Source organism: Podarcis liolepis (genome assembly GCF_965112155.1).
Source record: "Podarcis liolepis genome assembly, chromosome: 8".
Lineage (NCBI taxonomy): Eukaryota > Metazoa > Chordata > Lepidosauria > Squamata > Lacertidae > Podarcis > Podarcis liolepis.
In genome coordinates, this window is record NC_139560.1 from 10,964,036 (window position 1) to 10,983,800 (window position 19,765).

At 46.9% G+C, this 19,765-nt stretch overlaps 2 protein-coding genes across 8 annotated transcripts in view; one reads left to right on the plus strand and one right to left on the minus strand.

Annotated features, from left to right (window-relative positions):
* Positions 1 to 11,457, minus strand: part of PHF20L1 (PHD finger protein 20 like 1) — a 69,119-nt gene extending 57,662 nt beyond the window's left edge. Inside the window, exons 1-2 of one of the 4 annotated variants that reach the window (XM_083516617.1) lie at positions 11,226 to 11,457; positions 8,574 to 8,687 (exon numbers count right to left, since the gene is read on the minus strand). In XM_083516617.1, the coding sequence (XP_083372743.1) occupies positions 8,574 to 8,656 (83 nt within the window). In that variant the 5' untranslated portion in view covers positions 8,657 to 8,687; positions 11,226 to 11,457. The remainder of the gene's footprint in view (positions 1 to 8,573; positions 8,688 to 11,225) is intronic. The other 3 variants (XM_083516619.1, XM_083516616.1, XM_083516618.1) reach the window with 3 other exon arrangements.
* Positions 11,458 to 14,866: 3,409 nt separating this feature from the next.
* Positions 14,867 to 19,765, plus strand: part of TMEM71 (transmembrane protein 71) — a 31,653-nt gene continuing 26,754 nt past the window's right edge. For all 4 annotated transcript variants that reach the window (XR_014529100.1, XM_083517025.1, XM_083517029.1 and 1 more), the window contains exon 1: positions 14,867 to 15,025. Coding sequence is in view for 3 of the 4 variants with exons in the window: in XM_083517025.1 (XP_083373151.1) it covers positions 15,013 to 15,025 (13 nt within the window). In the remaining variant the exon portion in view is untranslated. The remainder of the gene's footprint in view (positions 15,026 to 19,765) is intronic.

Genomic DNA, 19,765 nt, shown 5'->3' on the forward strand with positions numbered 1-19,765 from the left:
CCGCCAAGGGGTCTCCTCGCGGTCCGATGCGTCCCCTCCGGCGCGGATGCAGCATTGCAAAAATAAACCCCCCCCGACGCAGCCCTACCTGGGGGGCAGCCTCCGCCTCCGCGGGGATCCCCGGGCTCCATCCTGCCGCCCGATCTCTGCGGGGGCGCAGGCAGGCTGCGCGGGGTCTGCGCGGAAGAGCCCCTGCCCGCCCGGCCGCCGCCGCTGCGCTCATTCCATGGCCGGGAGAAGAGCACTTCAAACAAAACGCCCGGCCCGCCAGGCCACACTGGGAAACGTAGTTCGCGCACCCCGCGTGGGCGCGGAGCCCAAGGGCGAGGGGACTACGGATCCCGGCAGCCCCCGCGCTGGGGACGGAGGGGGAGAGGCCGGGTGCAGGGATGGAGGGACGGGTGGGCGAGCGAGTGAGTGAGTGGCAGCCGCCAAGCCTTGGCTGAGAGCCAGGAAGGGCCTCCCCGGAGGAGGAGGAGGAGGGAGGCGCAGAGCGGGAGGGAGGGAGGGAACCCCAGGGGTCATCTAGTGACGGTGCCCCAATCGAAAATTTGACTTTAAACAAAAAATCTTTCGAATTTTTTAATTTTTCCCGCGGCACACCAGGCAACATCTCGCGGCACACTAGTGTGCCGCGGAACAGTGGTTGGGAAACACTGGCATAGACTTCAATAACTCCCTGCTCCGTGTACAAATGCCATTCAATCTTACTAGACCTCATTCATTTAAACTAAAAAAAAACCCCGGCAACCCTCCATACTGCCAGTCAGCTGCTGGAATGTCTTGAGAAGCTATTTTTTTGCTCTTGGAAATTCCCCCCCCCCCCCGCCACCTAAAAATACTTAACAAACCAACTATATCCTACGCATAGCTCCACCTGTGCATCCGAAGGGGCTGTTTTTTCACTCATCTTGTTAACATGTTCAATGGATGAGTGGGCACAGATACACAGCTTGGGGAATTTCTTTCATATATGTGGTTTATGAATATCCAAGTAAATAAATAAATAATATTGGGTCTAATGACACTTCTTCACTGGAATTATGTAGAATAGAAGTAAATAATGTGATGCCCTCCAGAGCCTGTTGGACTATAAATCATTCTAGACCAGGGGCCGGCAACCTAAGGCCCATGGGTCACAAGCGGCCCATGGGGGTCGTTTAACTGGCCCATGGACCCCTGCCGCCCGTTCCCGTGCACTGCGCTAAACCGGCATGGAGCAGAGTGGGGAATGCCTTCCGCGACACTGGCTGGCTTCCCATTGGCTGCAGGAAGCTACTGCACCCAATGGGAAGCTGTGCACACCTCCTCCGCGCCAGAAGGAGTGCTGGAAATAGCGTCTGCGCATGAGTGAATGCGCACGCACACACTCTGGCCCACCGTGGCTTCTGCGGGATCGTGAACCAGCCGAAGCCTCAAAATCTTTGCTGACCCCTGTTCTAGACCAATGGTCAGGCTGGCTGGGCTGACAGGAGCTGTAGTTCAACAACATTTTGGGACACAGTGAGAATCCAGAATTACCGTATTTTTTGCTCTATAAGACTCACTTTTTCCCTCCTAAAAAGTAAGGGGAAATGTGTGTGCGTCTTATGGAGCGAATGCAGGCTGCACAGCTATCCCAGAAGCCAGAACAGCAAGAGGGATTGCTGCTTTCACTGTGCAGCGATCCCTCTTGCTGTTCTGGCTTCTGAGATTCAGAGTATTTTTTTCTTGTTTTCCTCCTCCAAAAACTAGGTGCGTCTTTTGGTCTGGTGCGTCTTATAGAGCAAAAGATACGGTATGTTACCTTTCCCCTTTTCCTTCACTTATTCCCAAAGACAGGGCAGGGCTTTCATGTATCAACAGTGTCCCATCCATTTCATCAACAACTTTATTTATGCATGTACTGTATGAGCCTTGCTACACTCTGTCTTCTTGTCATCAAGAGTGAGCTAATGGCTGGAGTTTGGGGTAGCACTGCATTAAGGATGTGCTTCTCCTTAATGATAATAATTTATTTATACCCTGCCCAACTGGCTGGGTTTCTCCAGCCACTCTGGGCGGCTTACAACATATCTAAAGACATAATAAAAACATCAGTCCTTAAAAAGTCCCCTAAACAGGGCTGCCTTCAGATGTCTTCTGAAAGTCAGATATTTGTTTATTTCCTTGACATCTGAAGGGAGGCCGTTCCAAAGGGAGGGCACCACTACTGAGAAGGCCCTCTGTAATTTCGCTTCTTGCAGTGAGGGAACCAGCAGATGACCCTTGGAGGAGGACCTCAGTGTCCAGGCTGAGCGATGGGGGTGGAGATGCTCCTTCAGGTATACTGGGCCAAGGCCATTTAGGACTTGTGCTTAGAAATATACTGGGAACTAGTGAAGATCCTTTAGGACCGGTGTTATATGGTCCCGGCGGCCACTCCCAGTCACCAGTCTAGCTGCCACATTCTGGATTAATTGCAGTTTCCAAGTCACCTTCAAAGGTAGCCCTTTGTAGAGCACATTACAGGAGTCCAAGCAGGAGATAACCAGGGCATGCACCACTCTGGCAAGACAGTCTGCGGGCAGGTAGGGTACCAGATGGAGCTGGCAGACAGCTGCCCTGAACACAGAATTGACCTGCACCTCCATCGACAGCTGTGAGTCCAAAATGACTCAAATGGCTGTGCACCTGGTTCTTTGGGGCATGGTTACCTCGTTCAGGACCAGGGAGTCCCCACCACCCGCCAGCCCCCTGTCCCCTGTCCCCCAAGAACAGTACTTCTGTCTTGTCAGGATTCAACCTCAATCTGTTACCCACCATCCATCTGCCAACCGCCTCCAGACACTCACACAGGACCTTTAGTGCCCTCACTGGTTCTGATTTGAAGGAAAGGTAGAGCTAGGTATCATCTGCATACTGGTGGACACCCAGCCCAAACCCCTTAATGATCTCTCCCAGCAGCTTCATGTAGATGTTAAAAGGCATGGGGGAGAGGACGGAGCCCTAAGGCACCCCACAAGTGAGAGCCCAGGAGTCCAAACACTCATCCCCAACATCACTTTCTGGACACTGCATAACAGTGCCCCCAGCTCCTCTAGACAGTTCAAAAGGATGTCACGGTCAACGGTATCAAAGGCCGCTGAGAGATCCAGCAGAACTAGGAAACAGCTTACACCTGTGACCCTAACCCGCCAGAGATCATCGACCAGGACGACCAAGGCAGTTTCAGTCCCATGATAAGGCCTGAATCCCGACTGGAAGGGATCCAAATGGTCCGCATCCTCCAGGCGTGCCAGGAGTTTTTCAACGACCACCCGCTCAATCACCTTGCCCAAGGATGGAAAATTTGAGAATGGTTGATAGCTGACCATATTGACCAGGTCCAAATATGTTTTTTTTAAGAAGCGGTTTAATAACCACCTCTTTCAGCAGGTCTGGGAAGGCTCATAGTTTTAATCACAGTTACAGATAGGTAGCCGTGTTGATCTGCCATAGTCAAAATAAAAAAAAAAATCCTTCCAGTAGCACCTTAAAGGCCAACTAAGTTAGTTCTTGGTATGAGCTTTCGTGTGCATGCACACTTCTTCAGATACACATCTGAAGAAGTATCTGAAGAAGTGTGCATGCACACGAAAGCTCATACCAAGAACTAACTTAGTTGGTCTTTAAGGTGCTACTGGAAGGAATTTTTTTAGTTTTAATCACAGTATGGATCGACTCACGAACAGACCTTGGGAACGGATTCCGTACGTGAGCAGAGGTTCCACTGTACTGTTTCCACAATTTTTTTCCAAGATCAGAAAGTGTGGGGATGGAAAGGAGGCTTATACCTCCAGAGAATCTGATGGTGTTGACTGAATCACTCAAACCACGTAACTAAGTTTAGCTGATGCTTCAGTATAAAAATAAAATCAACCTATAGATAGTAGTAGTAAATAAATAAAATAGCAAATAAAGTAGTAAATTTTGAGAAAACAAAAACAAGAGGCTTTGGGCATAGGAGCTTCCATTCACCTGATATGTGAGAAAACCAGATTTTTTTTTCTTGGAAGCAATATGTAGATATCTATTCAAGATATTAACAGCACAGTATTAACCATATCTACTCAAAAGTAAATCCTATTGAATTCACTGGGATCTACTTCTAACTAAGTGAAGTTAGGATAGCAACCTTAGTAAATAAGCAAGGATTTATTTTAACTGAATTGTTTTACGTTAATGTTTCCTTTTTAAACAAAATGTGCTATGTGGATTATAATCAAAGAAAAACAAACTGTAAAGATAAAAGAGACACCAAAAAGAACTGGCTCCTAGTTTAAGAATCAGAAGTCCAACACTGGGCTCATCAGTTTTAATTTCATAGCTAAGTAAATTCAATCCCAACATTTCGTGACACCCCCCCCTTTTTTTTTTTTTTTTTACACAGTAGTAACTTTAGTGGGCTACACAGCAAACTCTTTTCCCTCTCATTCACAAGGTAGGGTAGAGGCACCTTTTCATGCCAGCTCCATTATACATCTTACAAAGCTGTAGCGTTAACAATGGAACAAATCTTTTTGAAATGGACTGTAGAGAATGGGGGAGTACTTCTGTCATGATACGCAAAGAGAAAAGGTAGAAACTTCCATCTGTCTAAGAATTTTAAAATGACACCGATCATAGCCTAAAGCATAAAACTAGAACAGTAAAATATGCACAGCAAGGGAAAATTGACTGTCCCTAGAAGATCCTTTGATAGGAAAGCGTATGAGATATCTATCCAAAATTATTTATGGCCATGGGTCCTTTCCTACCGAAAAGCGCTCATGTCCAACAGATTTACTTTTAGTAGGATCTTCAACACAATAACCCTCTACTCTACAGAAACACTTCAAATTAACTGTGTAACATAGGCATGTCCAAAGTCCGTTTCGGGGGCCTAATCTGGCCCCCGTGACAGTATATGTCCTGGGGTAAAATCCTAAAAAAAGCTCAATGGCCCTCACGCATGTTCAGTTCATCAAATCTGGCCCCCTTTGTTTGGGCACCCCTGGTATAACAGCTACATTCCAGCCTGATGTACTGAGCTAGATGGCATGTCCTAGATGGCGTGTCCACACATGCAGGGCAGAATCCAATATTGCATGGCTGGACTTCTGTTTGTGCAAGAGAAATCCTTCCCCCTGCAGTCCTACATGTGCCTCCAAAATCTAACCCTGAGGATCCCCCTCAACTCTCCAAAGTAATTTTAAGGATGTGTGGAGGTATGCAGGGGAAAGGAGAGGAAGGTGAAGTCCTGTTGCATGAGCAGACATCCTTTCCACTCGTGCGTGGACAGCCATGAACACAACCTGCAGCAGAAAAACATAGTATCCAAGACTGGTGATGTGAGCAGGCAAGCTAGAAAAGCATAAAGGTACCCCTGACCGTTAGGTTCAGTCGCAGACGACTCTGGGGTTGCGGCGCTCATCTCGCTTTACTGGCTGAGGGAGCCGGTGTTTGACCACAGACAGTTTTCCGGGTCATGTGGCTGGCATGACTAAGCTGCTTCTGGTGAACCAGAGCAGCACACGGAAACGCCGTTGACCTTCCCGCCGGAGTGGTACCTATCTATCTACTTGCACTTTGACGTGCTTTCAAACTGCTAGGTGGGCAGGAGCTGGGACCGAACAACGGGAGCTCACCCCGTCGTGGGGATTCGAACCGCTGACCTTCTGATCGGCAAGCCCTGGGCTCTGTGGTTTAGAAAAGCATAGAAAGGTGCAAATGGGAGGGGAAAGCAGAGCCTTTGCAAGGCATTTAAATAATTTGGAAGGGCCTGATGTGGTCCACAACTTGCAAGCTGAGGTACAAAACTCTATAAACAAATCCCTCATGGTTGACATGCAATGCCAACTATGAGCTGTGTATTAATCTATCACAAAATTGAAACAAATGGAAATCTTGAGTATCTAGAGGTCTGTAGTAGCTTTCTGTAAAGGATAAGCAAATATGTAGTATGCTATTTGTTTCTCAATGCAGTGGAAGAAATTACTAAAGGCAAGGGGGAAAACTGTTCAGGAAGCGATATCATTCCCACTTTGTTTCAAAAGGGTAAAGACACCAACATAATTAGTTATTTAGTAAATTTATAATACACCAATTGGCATAAAACTCGCAGCTCCATGTACTATTTAGAACAGCAAAAACTAAGCAAAAACAATAAAATCAATATGAAACTGCAAAAGCATCAACTACAATCAATATAATCCATCAGAAACCATAAAACAACAACAATAAGTCTTTGAGTGCCTGGGAAATTAAAAGGCTTCAAACTGGTGCAAAAAAAAAATAAAAATAAAAAAGCAAACTGGGCAACAGGTAAGATGCCTGGCGAAGGCACTCAATCTACGAGATGCCACCTGCCCAGGCATATTTCTGCATTAGAACTCTATAACTAAGAAGTTCCACATATTTCATAAAGGTAAACTCTCATGAGTGCATAATAACCAACTTTATTTCATTTATCTCTTACTTGTGTCACTTCAAAGCATTATGTTCTTACTCCCCCCAAAAGTCACTTCGCTCTATGTCAGGGAATTAAATGCATCTCAAGAATTTTTGGATAGAGAACACAGTGATATTGCAGCTTAATTCTGAAGTAATCCAAGGGACATTCCTGAGATCACATAGATTTTCTTTACTACTTTACCTTGTGATGCAAGTGGCTGCAATTATCCATAGGTTTTTACAACACTTTCTATAAAACTGTCGCTCCCGATTCACTATATTACCACAGATAATTAACAAAATGTGGTTACTTCTAAAGTCACACAGGGAGATGGAGAACAGGAATTTGCCTAATACAAAGTCAGGCCACTGCTCCATCTAGCCTGGTATTGTCCTTGGTGACTGGGGCAAAATTTCCAGGGTTTCAGAAAGCAGTCTCTCCCAGCCCTCTCTGGAAATGCAAGGGATTGAACCTGCGAGGTGCTGTACCACTGAGCTTCAACCTTGTGGATAGGAAGAGGAGAAAAGACGAGGCGTCATCCAAGTGACTTGGGCCTCCCAAGAATACAGCGGTCCAAGGGATGCACATCAGTAATGGTTTATAAAAAACCAAAATAGCCCTCTTCGGGCATCGTTCAACAGAGCCAACCTGCTAAGAAAGGGAGCACACCAGCTCTCCCCCATTGCCCTCTTACTTGGGAGGGTGAAGCTCTGAAGCAGGGAGATAGCTTCCCACTAATCCCCCACATATATTAGAATACTGGAAACAGTGATGGGGCATACCTACCATGCTTGTTTCCCCGACTGCACGCCCCCCGCCCTCAATGTTCATGTAACACTGAAGAAAAAATCTAAAGGGCTAGTATCCAACATATACCGTATTTTTTGCACCATAACACTCACTTTTTTCCTCCTAAAAAGTAAGGGGAAATGTTTGTGCGTGTTATGGAGGGAATGCCTACGGGTGGCATGCCTACGGATTTTCCTCCTCTAAAAACTACGTGCGTGTTATGGTCGGGTGCGTGTTATAGAGCGAAAAATATGGTATGTAAGAAGATTTTATTAAAGACCTCTGTTTCCATACTCAACCCTACGAAAATCAACAAATCCTTTATACTATACAAATAAGGAAAGTCCTGCAAACCAGACCTTTCCTGCTGCTTAGTTCCAATATCTGATCTATTTAATTTCTGCCAATTTACAGCCACAGCTATTTTATTGCACTGTTTTTTTATTAATGTTGGGGGGGGTTTTGTACACTGCCTCAACAATGTTATGAGAAGCTATGTTAAAAGTATCTTAATAAATAAAAAAACAACCCCCTCCTAAAGGCAGAAAGGGAAGGAAATTTGTCAGGGGTTGAGGACACATTCCAAAGTCTCAGGGCAATCATTGTGGTTGACCTCAACTAATACACTGAAGTAGAACCTGATCTGAAGACTGGGGATGGCACAGAGAAACAAAATATCTAGGTTGTGAGCTTCAGGCTGTCTAGTTTTAAGAGTTAAAACCAGGACTACAAATTGGGCTAGGAAACAAGCAGAAAGCCAGTGCAACTGGTACAGCACAGGCTGACCAACCACTCATCTCCCATATTTCATTAGGAGACAGACAGCATTATTATTCACCAGCTGTAGTTCCTGAGTGATCTTCAAGGGCAGCTCCAAATCTTCCAACATGTCACCTTCAGTGCAACTCTAATAACTTCAGTCTACCAAGTTAATGATTCCAGATACAACCCTATCAAATATCATTGTCCATATCCATAAATATTGCCTATTATCTAGTGTCAGGGTATAAAGGTGTTATTTGCTGAATTGCTAGTAAGGAATCTCTCATAGGAGAGATAAAACACATTCATTTGACACCAGAATCCACCAATGCACTTTCAAACAATCAACCAACATGTAAACCTGTGGTTTATTTTAGTTGTAAGAACTATTTTCTGAACAAGTTCTTTTCACAAATTGTCCTGGTACCTTAACAACTCTTTTTGGAAGAAGTGACCATATTTTAAGTTAGTTTATGAACAAGGAATGAAAATGCATATAAATGAAAACAGAAGTTCAAGGCCCATCCATCATGCATCGCGTATGAAATAATTTCTGATCTAAACCAGGCACCAACATCAACTTCCATACCATTTTTGTAGGTAATCAAGTGCTTCCAAACGAGCACCGATCTCAAATGTGATCCCAGGACGATTTGGAGGCTTTCTGCTCATCTTGACAGCTTCTACTCCTCTCGCCTCTTAGCTGTAGAAAGAAAAAGAAAGAAAAGGTGTTATTGCCACAGAAAATATTGTTTAAGGTGATATTCCTGTATTTGTCCTTTAGACAGCTGGGTCGCAGTCAAAAAAGCAGCAAATCGAACACTAAAAGCATAATCTTATGCATGTTTACTCAAATGTCCTGATGAAGATAATGAAGCTTACACCAAGGTGAGTGGGTGACAGATTGCAGTCAGTCTTAAACCAAAAAAACTGTAGCACTGTTTAGTTCCTAAAGTCTGATGGCTAGTGATAGGGCAATCATGTAATGCTCACTTAACTAGTGTATTTCTTAAAGTAGGAAACCACATGAGTTTACACTACGGTGTTATTATCTTTATCAATTCAGAAAACTGAATGCAGAACACAAACCTCGCTTGCTTAGGGGGCCTCAGAACTGATACATGTCACTTTCCAATGCTTGATATCTACTGCATATACATTCCCATACACATTAAACCAGCTTGCCACAGAAAGGGTTCCCGTGGCAGAAGGTTGAACTTAACTCAACAGAAGGGGCAAAAGTTGAAATGTATGTATCTCTGAGCAAGATCTTTCACTGAACTGTTACTGTGTCAATGACTTAGGTGGAATGGTGCAAGCACTCAGAAGGTATCGTAGTCCTCTGAGTCCACCACAGGAGATCCTGTAGGAACTTGGATTCAGAGGGTCCAGCATAACAGTCAGCAGAACCCAGTTTTCCTAGGAACCCAAACTCCACTATGCATTACCTAAGGATTCATGGCAATCAGTGATCTCCAGGTCCCAGTTGATACTAAGGGTAAGACTTCTAGACACAAGGAACATAGGAAGTTGTCTTATACCAAGTCAGAAATTTGCTCAATCTAGTTCAATATTGTATATATGGGCAGTAGCTATCTAGGGTTTCAGAGATGGAGCAGGAGTCAGGAATCGAACCTGGAACTTTCTGCATGCAAGAAAAATATCGTAACCCTGAGCCATAATCCTTGTCCTCAAAAAAGAAAGACTACAGCCCCACTCTTTATTGAATGTAACATTCTCACCCTTGCCTTGGCCTAAGCACTACAACAAGTAAAACCACAGTCCCTACCAACTTGAACTTAAGTCCCAAATGTGCTTTAGAAAAAAGCAGTGTATGTTTATAAATTAGCCCATATTTCAGACATTAGCTTTCTACCTATGTCAATTTGTGCAAAAATCATCCAAGCTAGAAACAGTGGAGTTAAGTGACAATGCACACTTTAATTTTAATTTTTTTTAATAGAGATCCCGCCCGGTTTTTAATAACTCCCAATACCTCTCTGGCTGCAACTCCAATTGCATGTGGCTAAATTCATGGCCACCTACACAGCGTCTGGCCAGATGAAATTTCCCACAAATATATATTTATGCAAAAAAAAATATATAATACTTTTGGGGGTCCCAGAACTATCCCAGCGACTTAACATTTATTTATTCAAAAAACCCGAAAACCATCTTTAAGTTAAAAACAAAAAACTGCTTTTGACATAGTAGAACATGGCATACAAATTAAGAAAGAGCAGTGCAGAGGGGCTTCCCTAAACAAAGAGTGGAATTCATTTAGGGCGAATGGGGGGCAAAACTATCACATAGGGCACTTGGGGGCATGCGCAGAATGAAAGGGGGGACACAAACCAAATTCTGTCTTTGCTCTGGGCACCGTCTTACCAAAGTCCTCTCGAGTTACAGTAACCCTGCAACTTGCACTCGCTTAACTTGTGTGCATTACAGTGGTATCTCAGGTTAAGTACTTAATTTGTTCCGGAGGTCTGTTCTTAACCTGAAACTGTTCTTAACCTGAAGCACCACTTTAGATAATGGGGCCTCCTGCTGCCGCCGCGGCGCCGGAACACGATTTCTGTTCTCATCCTGAAGCAAAGTTTTTAACCTGAAGCACTATTTCTGGGTTAGCGGAGTCTGTAACCTGAAGCGTATTTAACCTGAGGTACCACTGTATTCTTTATTGAGAAACTGGAAAGGGTGTGAGGGTGTCCCAGGGGAAGAAAACCCAGTGCATTTTGACTATACGCAGCGTTTGGCTTTAGGCGCGACCTCTTGGAGAGCACCTCATTGCCTGCGCTGATATTATGCCGCCTTTCTCCCCCAAGGAACTCAAGGCGGCCCTGCTCTCCGTTTCGTCCCCACAACAACCCTGTGAGGCAGGCCGGGCTAACCCCCCCGTCCTCCTTCTCCCTCCCGCGTAAGTTGCGGGCACGAAACCCTCCGCGAGCACCGAGCAGGCCGCTTCCCCACACCCCACGGCCTCCCTTGAGGGGCCAGAGCGGGCCTAGAGCGCCTCACTCTCTGGTGGACGGGAGGAGCCGCCACCGGAAAGGCCCCGCTCCGCGGCCCCGGCCGGCCGGCCTCCCCTGTCCGCGGGCGCCTCCGGGGCAGGTCCCTGGCGCGGGTGCGGGCGAAGGGGAGCCCCTTTGCGGGCCTCGGTTCTCCTCCACCGGAGGCCGCAGCTGAGGCGGCGCTCCGGGGCCTGCCCGCCGTCGAGGCGGCTCCGGCCTGTCCTTACCCGCGGGCCGCTACCAGGCCCCGTCGGGGCAGCGCGGCGTCCCTTCTCGCTTCCCCCGGAGGGAAGGCCCTCAGCAGCAGCAGCAGCGCCGCCGCCTCCGACCCGCTTCTTCCTCCTCAGCGGGACCCATCGCCAGTCTCCTCCCGGCCCCGCCTCTCGCGTCCCAGCGACGGCGCGCTCGCGTCACTGCTGCGCGACGCCGTCTTCCCCTCCCCTTCCGCCACCGTCACGTGACGCCAACGCACCCACCCTCCCACCCGACAGAGGGAGGGAAAGAGGAAAGAACCAAAGTGGGCAGGTCACCGCACTCAGCTGAGGTGCTATGAAACACTTCCGGCTGCCGATCAGAGGCAGGGTGGGCAAGGTGCGGAATGCGGGCATAGCCAGAGATGGGGTGGGGTTGCTGGTTTTTAGTTTTTGTTTCAATAAATGCCTGCGCAAGCGAACGGCGCAAAGTGTTTTGGGAGAGGGTGGCGGTGAGTGGTGGAGCTTTTGCTGCCCCACTCAAGTAGAGGCGGTCGAGAGGAAACCGGGAGTGGCGGCTGGCCACACCGCTCTTCTCTTCTGGCCTCTTTGGCCGTGACTTGGGAGCCTCGTGCGGAGGCGTCGGATTGCATACCCTGGTCGGGTTCCCGCGTTGGGCGTAGGCAGGGAGGCTTTGCAGGCGAGGGAGCTCCGCATTTGAAAGCGGCCGCTTGCTTCTTTTCGCCAAAAGGCACCTTGAGGTCCTCGAGCGTCTAAGCTTTAAAGAGGAGTTTCATCATCGTTATTTGTATTATAGATTAATTTATACCCTGCCTTCCTAGGCAGGGATTCAAGGTGACCTACAGGTAGAAATAAGATTTTAAAAATTCCTTCCAGTAGCACCTTAGATACCAACTAAATTTGTTAATGGTATGAGCTTTCGTGTGAAGAAGTATGCATGCACACAAAAGCTCATACCAATAATAATAATAATAATAATAATAATTTTTATTGAGAGCCAGTATGGTGTAGTGGTTAAGAGCGGTAGTCTTGTAATCTGGTGAACCGGGTTCGCTTCCTCGCTCCTCCACATGCAGCTGCTGGGTGACCTTGGGCTAGTCACACTTCTCTGAAGTCTCTCAGCCCCACTCACCTCACCTTCTTATTATTTATACCCCGCCCTCCCCAGCCAAGGGGGGGCTAACAAGCAATAATAAAAACAAGTTGAATGAATACAACTTAAAAACAAGATTAAAATACAACAATAAAATATTAAAATGCAGCCTCATTACAGGAGGAGAAAGGAAAAAGAAAGAGGGAGGGAGGGAATCAAATTGGCTCCAAGCCAAAGGCCAGGCGGAACAACTGTCTTACAGGCCCTGCAGAAAGAAATCAGATCCTGCAGGGCCCTGGTCTCATGAAGCATTCCACCAAACTTAGTAGTTGGTCTCTAAGGCGCTACTGGAGGGAATTTTTTTATTTTGTTTCGACTACAGCAGACCAACATGGCTACCTGCCTGTAGCTAGAAATAAGAATTACTGAAAACAGAGTACAGTTAAACATTGATAGAACTATGAGCATGCATACAAATAAACACTTTTATAAATACGCACACGTATAATTATTAAAACCAGGCCAATAATTACAATAAAAGCAGAATGGCACTAGCCGTTTCAATAGAAACATCTTCTGATGAAGGGTGGTGTACAACCTTAAATAGATAAAAAGGTAAAGGACCCCTAGGTGGTTAAGTCCAGTCAAAGGCAACTATGGTGCTCATCTCAGTTGTGCTCATCTCAGTTTCAGGCCGAGGGAGCTGGCATTTGTCCGCAGACAGCTTTCCGGGTCATGTGGCCAGCAGGACTAAACCGCTTCTGGCGCAACAGAACACCATGACAGAAACCAGAGTGCATGGAAACGCTGTTTATCTTCCCGCCGCAGCAGTACCTATTTATCTACATGCACTGGTGTGCTTTCAAACTGCTAGGTTGGCAGGAGCTGGGACAGAGCAATGGGAGCTCACCCGTCGAGTGGATTTGAACTGCCGACCTTCTGATCAGGAAGCCCAAGAGGCTCAGAGCTTTAGACCAGAGTGCCACCCACGTACAAACTTAAATAATAATAATTAGAAGCAGTCCGTTCCAAAAGCCAGTGGAAGGACAGTAAAGAAGGAGCCAGTCTGGTCGACACAAAAATATATATATAGTCAACAGCTGATTTTGAGGTGGGTAAAACAGGAGATAGTCTGTGTCAATTTGGTCCAACCCTGATGGTGGAACTGATAAAGCTATTGGTTGTAGCCAACTAAGTTACTCAAAGTATATGTGTCAGTATTAATGAATCCAAATTAGTCATGCCCATTAAATTTCAACGTGTCTACTCTTAAGTAGAAGTCACACTGGCTACAACCTTAACAGTGGCACCAGACTATTCTGACTTCACTGCTAAGAAGAGCAATAGCTTTTATCAGTTTCACTTTCTGTTTAATGTAGCAGCAACAGTGGACAGGTGAAAATGCCACTGTGGTTGAAGATGCAGGATTTGGCAGAATCACCAGCCACTCCTCCATCCTAAGGCAATTGGATAACAGACAATCTGCGCTGCAATTGTGCTTATTTTTAAATTGCATTTAATCTGAAGGGTGGTGGGTGAGGACAACATGGAAACCTTGGAAATGTAGCAGTTTGGGATTATTTTGGCTGAATAAAACTGTGAGCAAATGGTGTCAATAGCAGAGAAGCAGGTTGATGTGGAAGCACCCAAAGAGAATGACACTGTTCCTTTCCTCATGACACCGTTTGCTTTTTGTTCATCTGCATGTTTTCTAATTGCCATATGCTTATGTTGAGAGCTGGCGTTTCTGGGGTCGCAATAGGGCTTGAGAAATTTGATTCAGTCTGAGGGTGAATCCACCTAATTCACTTCTTGAAGGAACGCACCAACTGAAACATCCTTCAAAATGTGCACATCTCTGGATTCTGCAATGCATTTCCCAACCATGTAACAGATACAGAAAATGCATAGGCTAAGCAAAATAGCATAGAAGTGTACATATTGAAGTAGAATGCAAAAACCACATTATATTAGGGAAAATTGCTTGCAAAAATATGTAAATCAATAACTTTAGGAGAAACTGACATTAAAATGCCAGGGAATTTAAAAAAAAAAGAATTTGCAAATTGTGAAAAACCAAAATAAAGATTGAAAAACTGAAATTGTCATTATTCACCCATCCCTGAGCAGCAATGATTCTTTTCCTGACAGGTGGAGGTGGGCATGAGGGAGTGGCATGTGAAGCAGGGCACAAGACAACAAATGCATGCATGTATAATATCACTTTATTTCTGAGATTATCTCTCCCCTCACACCACTCTCACTGACACCTGTTTTGATAGTAACTCATCCAAACCAGACCTTTCTCTTGGACCTAGTAAACTGCTCATCTACCACCTCCCACTGTTTCTGAAATTTGTTCTTTGCCAAGAACAATGCAACAAGCAAGACCCTTCTATTCATAGCTGAAGATACCTTAACATCTGAATTCTCCAGTGGGCTAATCTCTAATCTGCAACGGACTCTTCAGAAAGAATGCTTGTGATGCGAAGCTAGACTTAGCAGGAAACATGACCTCATTCTGCTTCTGTGCTTCCTATTGCACAGTCTGTTTTCAAAAGGAAACAAGCAAGCTCTTCAGTGCTCTTTCGAAGACCCATCGCTCTTTCGGCTGCAGGAAGCAAGCGCTAACAGGCACTCAACAGTGACAGTCCACAGTCTCGCTTGTTGGATGGATAAGCTGCTGGTGGAGTCTTACCAACTGGCAACATGGCTCTTCCAGGTCTGCAAGATTTTTTACCATATCAGATGCTTTCTTGATAGCAATATTGTAAGAGGGTTTCTTCAGAGGCCATTAAGATGGGAACTTTTTATCTGCAGAGAGAGAAGATTTAAGCGGGATACACAAGTCGCATCAATGGCAATGCTGTACGAAAATATGTGCAAAGATGTGGCAGATGTGATAAATATTTGAATAATGTGCATGTTTATTGGGAAATAAGTACGATTGTTTGCGGTGAGATTTACCACCAGGAAAGTGTGCACCCCAAAGCGGCTTTATATGATTAGCGGTTTTGTTTTCTTCTTTGGTTGTTGTTTTTAGGGGGGGCGGGAATCTGAGCTTTCCAAGATCAGACTTTTATCTGTCACGGTAAACTAAAGATGCTGACATGCCAAGTTAGTTTTTCTCTCTCCCCCCCCCCCCCAAATCATACGACCTAGTTCCCATTGTAAATGCTTGCAGTGCGGAGTGTGCCATGTAAAGAAAGTATCCTGGCTGCCAGTTGAGGGGCATTGTTGGTTTAGAAATCAGTTTTACTTAGTAAGAAAGGTGATCAGAACAGGTGAAAGAGGGGAAGCAGCTCCTGCACATTTAACAACTGTGAAGAGTGAACTTCACTGCTGATATTCCCCTTTCTGCGCTGCTTTTCAAGATACAGGACAGGAGACATGTCCTCTTTTGCTTCTGCCCACCTTATCAGGAATTACGCCCTCCAACTTGGCTGTTTGCAGCTCAATACTATAGGTGTCTCCTCAGAAGTAAGGCCCACTGCAGTTTTTGAGACTTCCTGCTCTGTGTGCCTAGGGGTAAACAACCTTAACAGTATGTGGCTTCAAGCATATATATCTATCTGATTTTATTTTTTTTTTAGAATAATCACAACCCACTTCAACCAGTACCATTTAAATCCGTGTACAAAATGCTGGCACTGATCTTAATATGAAAATTGAAACGGGGGCGAGGATTTGCCTCATTCTTTGCATGTTTGGTGTAAATGTGAAAATTAAAGTGTTACTGGGCTTTGTCGTTCAGCAATTTCTGCAGGGCTGCAGGGTCCCCATGTCTGAAGTACAGTGGTACCTCGGGTTAAGTACTTAATTCGTTCCGGAGGTCTGTTCTTAACCTGAAACTGTTCTTAACCTGAAGCACCACTTTAGCTAATGGGGCCTCCTGCTGCTGCTGCGCCGCCGGAGCACGATTTCTTTTCTCATCCTGAAGCAAAGTTCTTAACCCCAGGTATTGTTTCTGGGTTAGCGGAGTCTGTAACCTGAAGCGTATGTAACCCGAGGTACCGCTGTATAGAATTGTTCTGATTGTTGGTTTTTAAAACAACAGGGAATCTTAGGGCACCTTAAAGACCGACAGATTTGTGATGGTATTATGGTTTGCGAACTATGGTCCCCTTCATCTATCTGTTGGTGGATTGTGGTTTATAAAAGGTTATGCCATAATGCAGGGCTGTTTGCCTCAGCGGCTTTCCTTTCAGCACCAGGTCCTTGAAAGGTGTGTGCATGTGAAATGCCCCTTTGAAAGGAATTTCAGGTTTAGTTATCTTCCTCCACTTCTGGCTTTTCAAGGACACAGTGCTGAAAAAAGCACTGCACAGAGGGCACTAAACAGCAGCCTCGGCTATCTTCTCTATAACCTGGTAAACTTAATGGGGATCATGGTAGAGGTTGCCACCGGTCCTGTATAATATAGGACCATCCTGTATTTCAGTGGAAAGTGCTACATCCTGTATTGATGCAATTTTTGTCCTGTATTTCAGATCTTCTCTCCCTCTGCCAAGTTAGGGGTCCTCTCCAAATGCATGTGCTTGAAAGGGTGTTTGAAAGGTCATGCATTTAATGGGTAGCCAAACACAGAGAGATTTACAAATTCATGTTTATGTTCGTGCACACATGTGTGTGAGGGACAAATTCCAGAGGGGCCATCCTGTTAGGCTGCAATAGATTGTAATGGATTGTTTTGAAGTTACTTCAACACCAGATTGGGGGTGGGGGTGGTCCGCCAATTGCCCCACCCTGCATTTTGCCAGAACAAAGGTGGCACCCCTCGATACAGGATCACTACAAAGGCCAACAGCAGGGCTGGCCCGCTCAAGACGGTTTCCTCAGATGGCAGAAACCCAAGAGGCGGCAACCTTGCAGGCGACCTGCTACCTGCTGTAGCAGCGGCAGCAGCAGACTTCCAGCGAGATCTCACAGAAGTCTTGCTGCATCTCATGTGCTCTGTGAGATCTTGGTGGAACCCACCGTTGTCATTTCACAAGCACTGCCGCGCAACCCAGGTAAGGGAGGCAGTGGAGGAACGCAGGCCATCAGGGGAGGGGACTGGACCACTCTGAAGGATCCCCGAGGGAGGCACTAGCCCCCGCGCTGGGCAACTTACCTGTGGAGTCCTCAAACCTGACCCAGGGCTTGGAAATAATTATGTTTGTACAGTGGTACAGTGGTCCCTCACAAGACGAAATTAATCCGTTCCGCGAGTCTCTTCGTCTTGTGGTTTTTTCGTCTTGCGAAGCACGGCTATTAGTGGCTTAGCGGCTATTAACGGCTTAGCGGCTTTAAGAAAAAAGAAACAAACTCGCAAGAACTCACAAGACGTTTCGTCTTGCGAAGCAAGCCCATAGGGAAATTCGTCTTGCGGAACGACACAAAAAACGGAAAACTCTTTCGTCTTGCGCGTTTTTCGTCTTGCGAGGCATTCGTCTTGCGAGGTACTACTGTACCTCGGGTTAAGTACTTAATTCGTTCTGGAGGTCCGTTCTTAACCTGAAACTGTGCTTAACCTGAAGCACCACTTTAGCTAATGGGGCCTCCCGCTGCTGCCGCACCACCGGAGCAAAATTTCTGTTCTTATCCTGAAGCAAAGTTCTTAACCTGAAGCACCATTTCTGGGTTAGCGGAGTCTGTAACCTGAAGCGTATGTGTCAGGGGTTCAGGAGCAGAGGCAAGGGCAAGGGAGGAAACAGAGAGCGAGGGGGAGGAGGCAGAAGAAAAGATGAGTGATGACGACGACCCGAGATCTCCGAGTCTTTCCAGTGAATCAGAAGATTCACAGAAAGGAGCACCAGTGGCCAGGGCAAGGGGGGAGACTAGGGGGACACCCCAGGAAGATAGAGCCAGAGGGGACTCAGAGGGGAGCAGTGGGAAATCGGGACCAGCGTCACCGCCAGAGAGCAGGGAAGAGGAAGGGCGCCAGGGATCAAGCGCTGGCAGCTCACAACAGGAGGGAGGGCACGAGTCAGGAGTGGCCACACCTCCATCGGGGAGCGAAGAAACGGTTAGACGGAAGGTGGAAGGTTGGGCACGCGCGCCAAGTTCAAATGCACAGGAAGGTGGCGCAGTAGGCAGCCCGGAAAGGGAGCCAGGTCCTAAAGCCCGGCGCAAGGAGACAGGAGGGTCCGGGGGGTCAGCGTCAGAAGAATCCCGGAAGGAAGAGACCCCGGGGGGCAGAGGGACCCAGAGAAGAACAGTCAGGCGGAAAAGGTGGAGCAGGGCTAGGATATTAAGTTGGTGTACAAGGGGCAGAGACTCAGACGGAGCTTCGCCGATCTAACCATAAGACGTAGAGTTGCACGCAGCAGCTTGAGAATGGAAACTGTAACTCAATAAAGACTTTTATTTAATGATCGCTGGCTAGCGTGATCCTCTGTGAGCTAGGATCTGGAAGCAACTCTGACAGTATGTAACCTGAAGCATATGTAACCCGAGGTACCACTGTACTATCAGGGCCGTCTTAAGCATATCCGGCGCCGTGGTGCAAAGATCCCTCTGGCACACCCACACCCCCGGCAACTCCAAAACAAGGGAGGGGGTGGTGGAAAATGTTCTCTGCCTCCCCCATTGCTTCGATCCCTGGCATAGTGGCGGCGATCAAGCAGGAAAACATGCTGGCGGACATGCTCTCCAGCGTCAAGGCGCCCGAGAAGGCAGCCTGGGAAGGCTGTGTGCTGCCTTTCGCCAGGAAGCAGGAGGAGGACAATGACCTGGAGCAGGGCCGTCTTTAGCAGATGCAGAGGCTTGGGAGGGAAGCTGTGTGCAGCTTCCATCCTAATAATAATAATAATTTATTATTTGTACCCTGCCCATCTGGCTGGGTTTCCCCAGCTACTCTGGGCAGCTTCCAACAAAGGTTAAAAATACATTAAAAACTTCCCTAAACAGGGCTGCCTTCAGATGTCTTCTGAATGCCAGGTATATCTCTTTGACATCTGATGGGAGGGGATTCCACAGGGCAGGCACCACTACCGAGAAGGCCCTCTGCCTGGTTCCTTGTAACTTGGCTTCTCGCAATGAGGGAACCGCCAGAAGGCCCTCGGCGCTGGACCTCAGCGTCCAGGCAGAACGATGGGGGTAGAGACACTCCTTCAGGTATACTGGACCGAGGCCATTTAGGGTTTTAAAGGTCAGCACCAACACTTTGAACTGTGCTCAGAAATGTACTGGGAGCCAATGTAGGTCTTTCAAGGCCGGTGTTATGTGGTCTCGGCTGCTGCCCCCAGTCACCAGTCTAGCTGCCGCATTCTGGATTAGTTGTAGTTTCCGGGTCGCCTTCAAAGGTAGCCCACATGGAGCACATTGCAATAGTCCTAAGACCCTGCGGGGATCGCTCTCCTCCCGCGGAAGCTTGGGAAGGAAGCTGCACATCCGCCAACCATATACTTGGCAGGGCACAGCTGGCAGGTGTGCAGGGAAAGGGGAGGCTGCCGGCAAACCACGCAGCTCCCCCACTCTC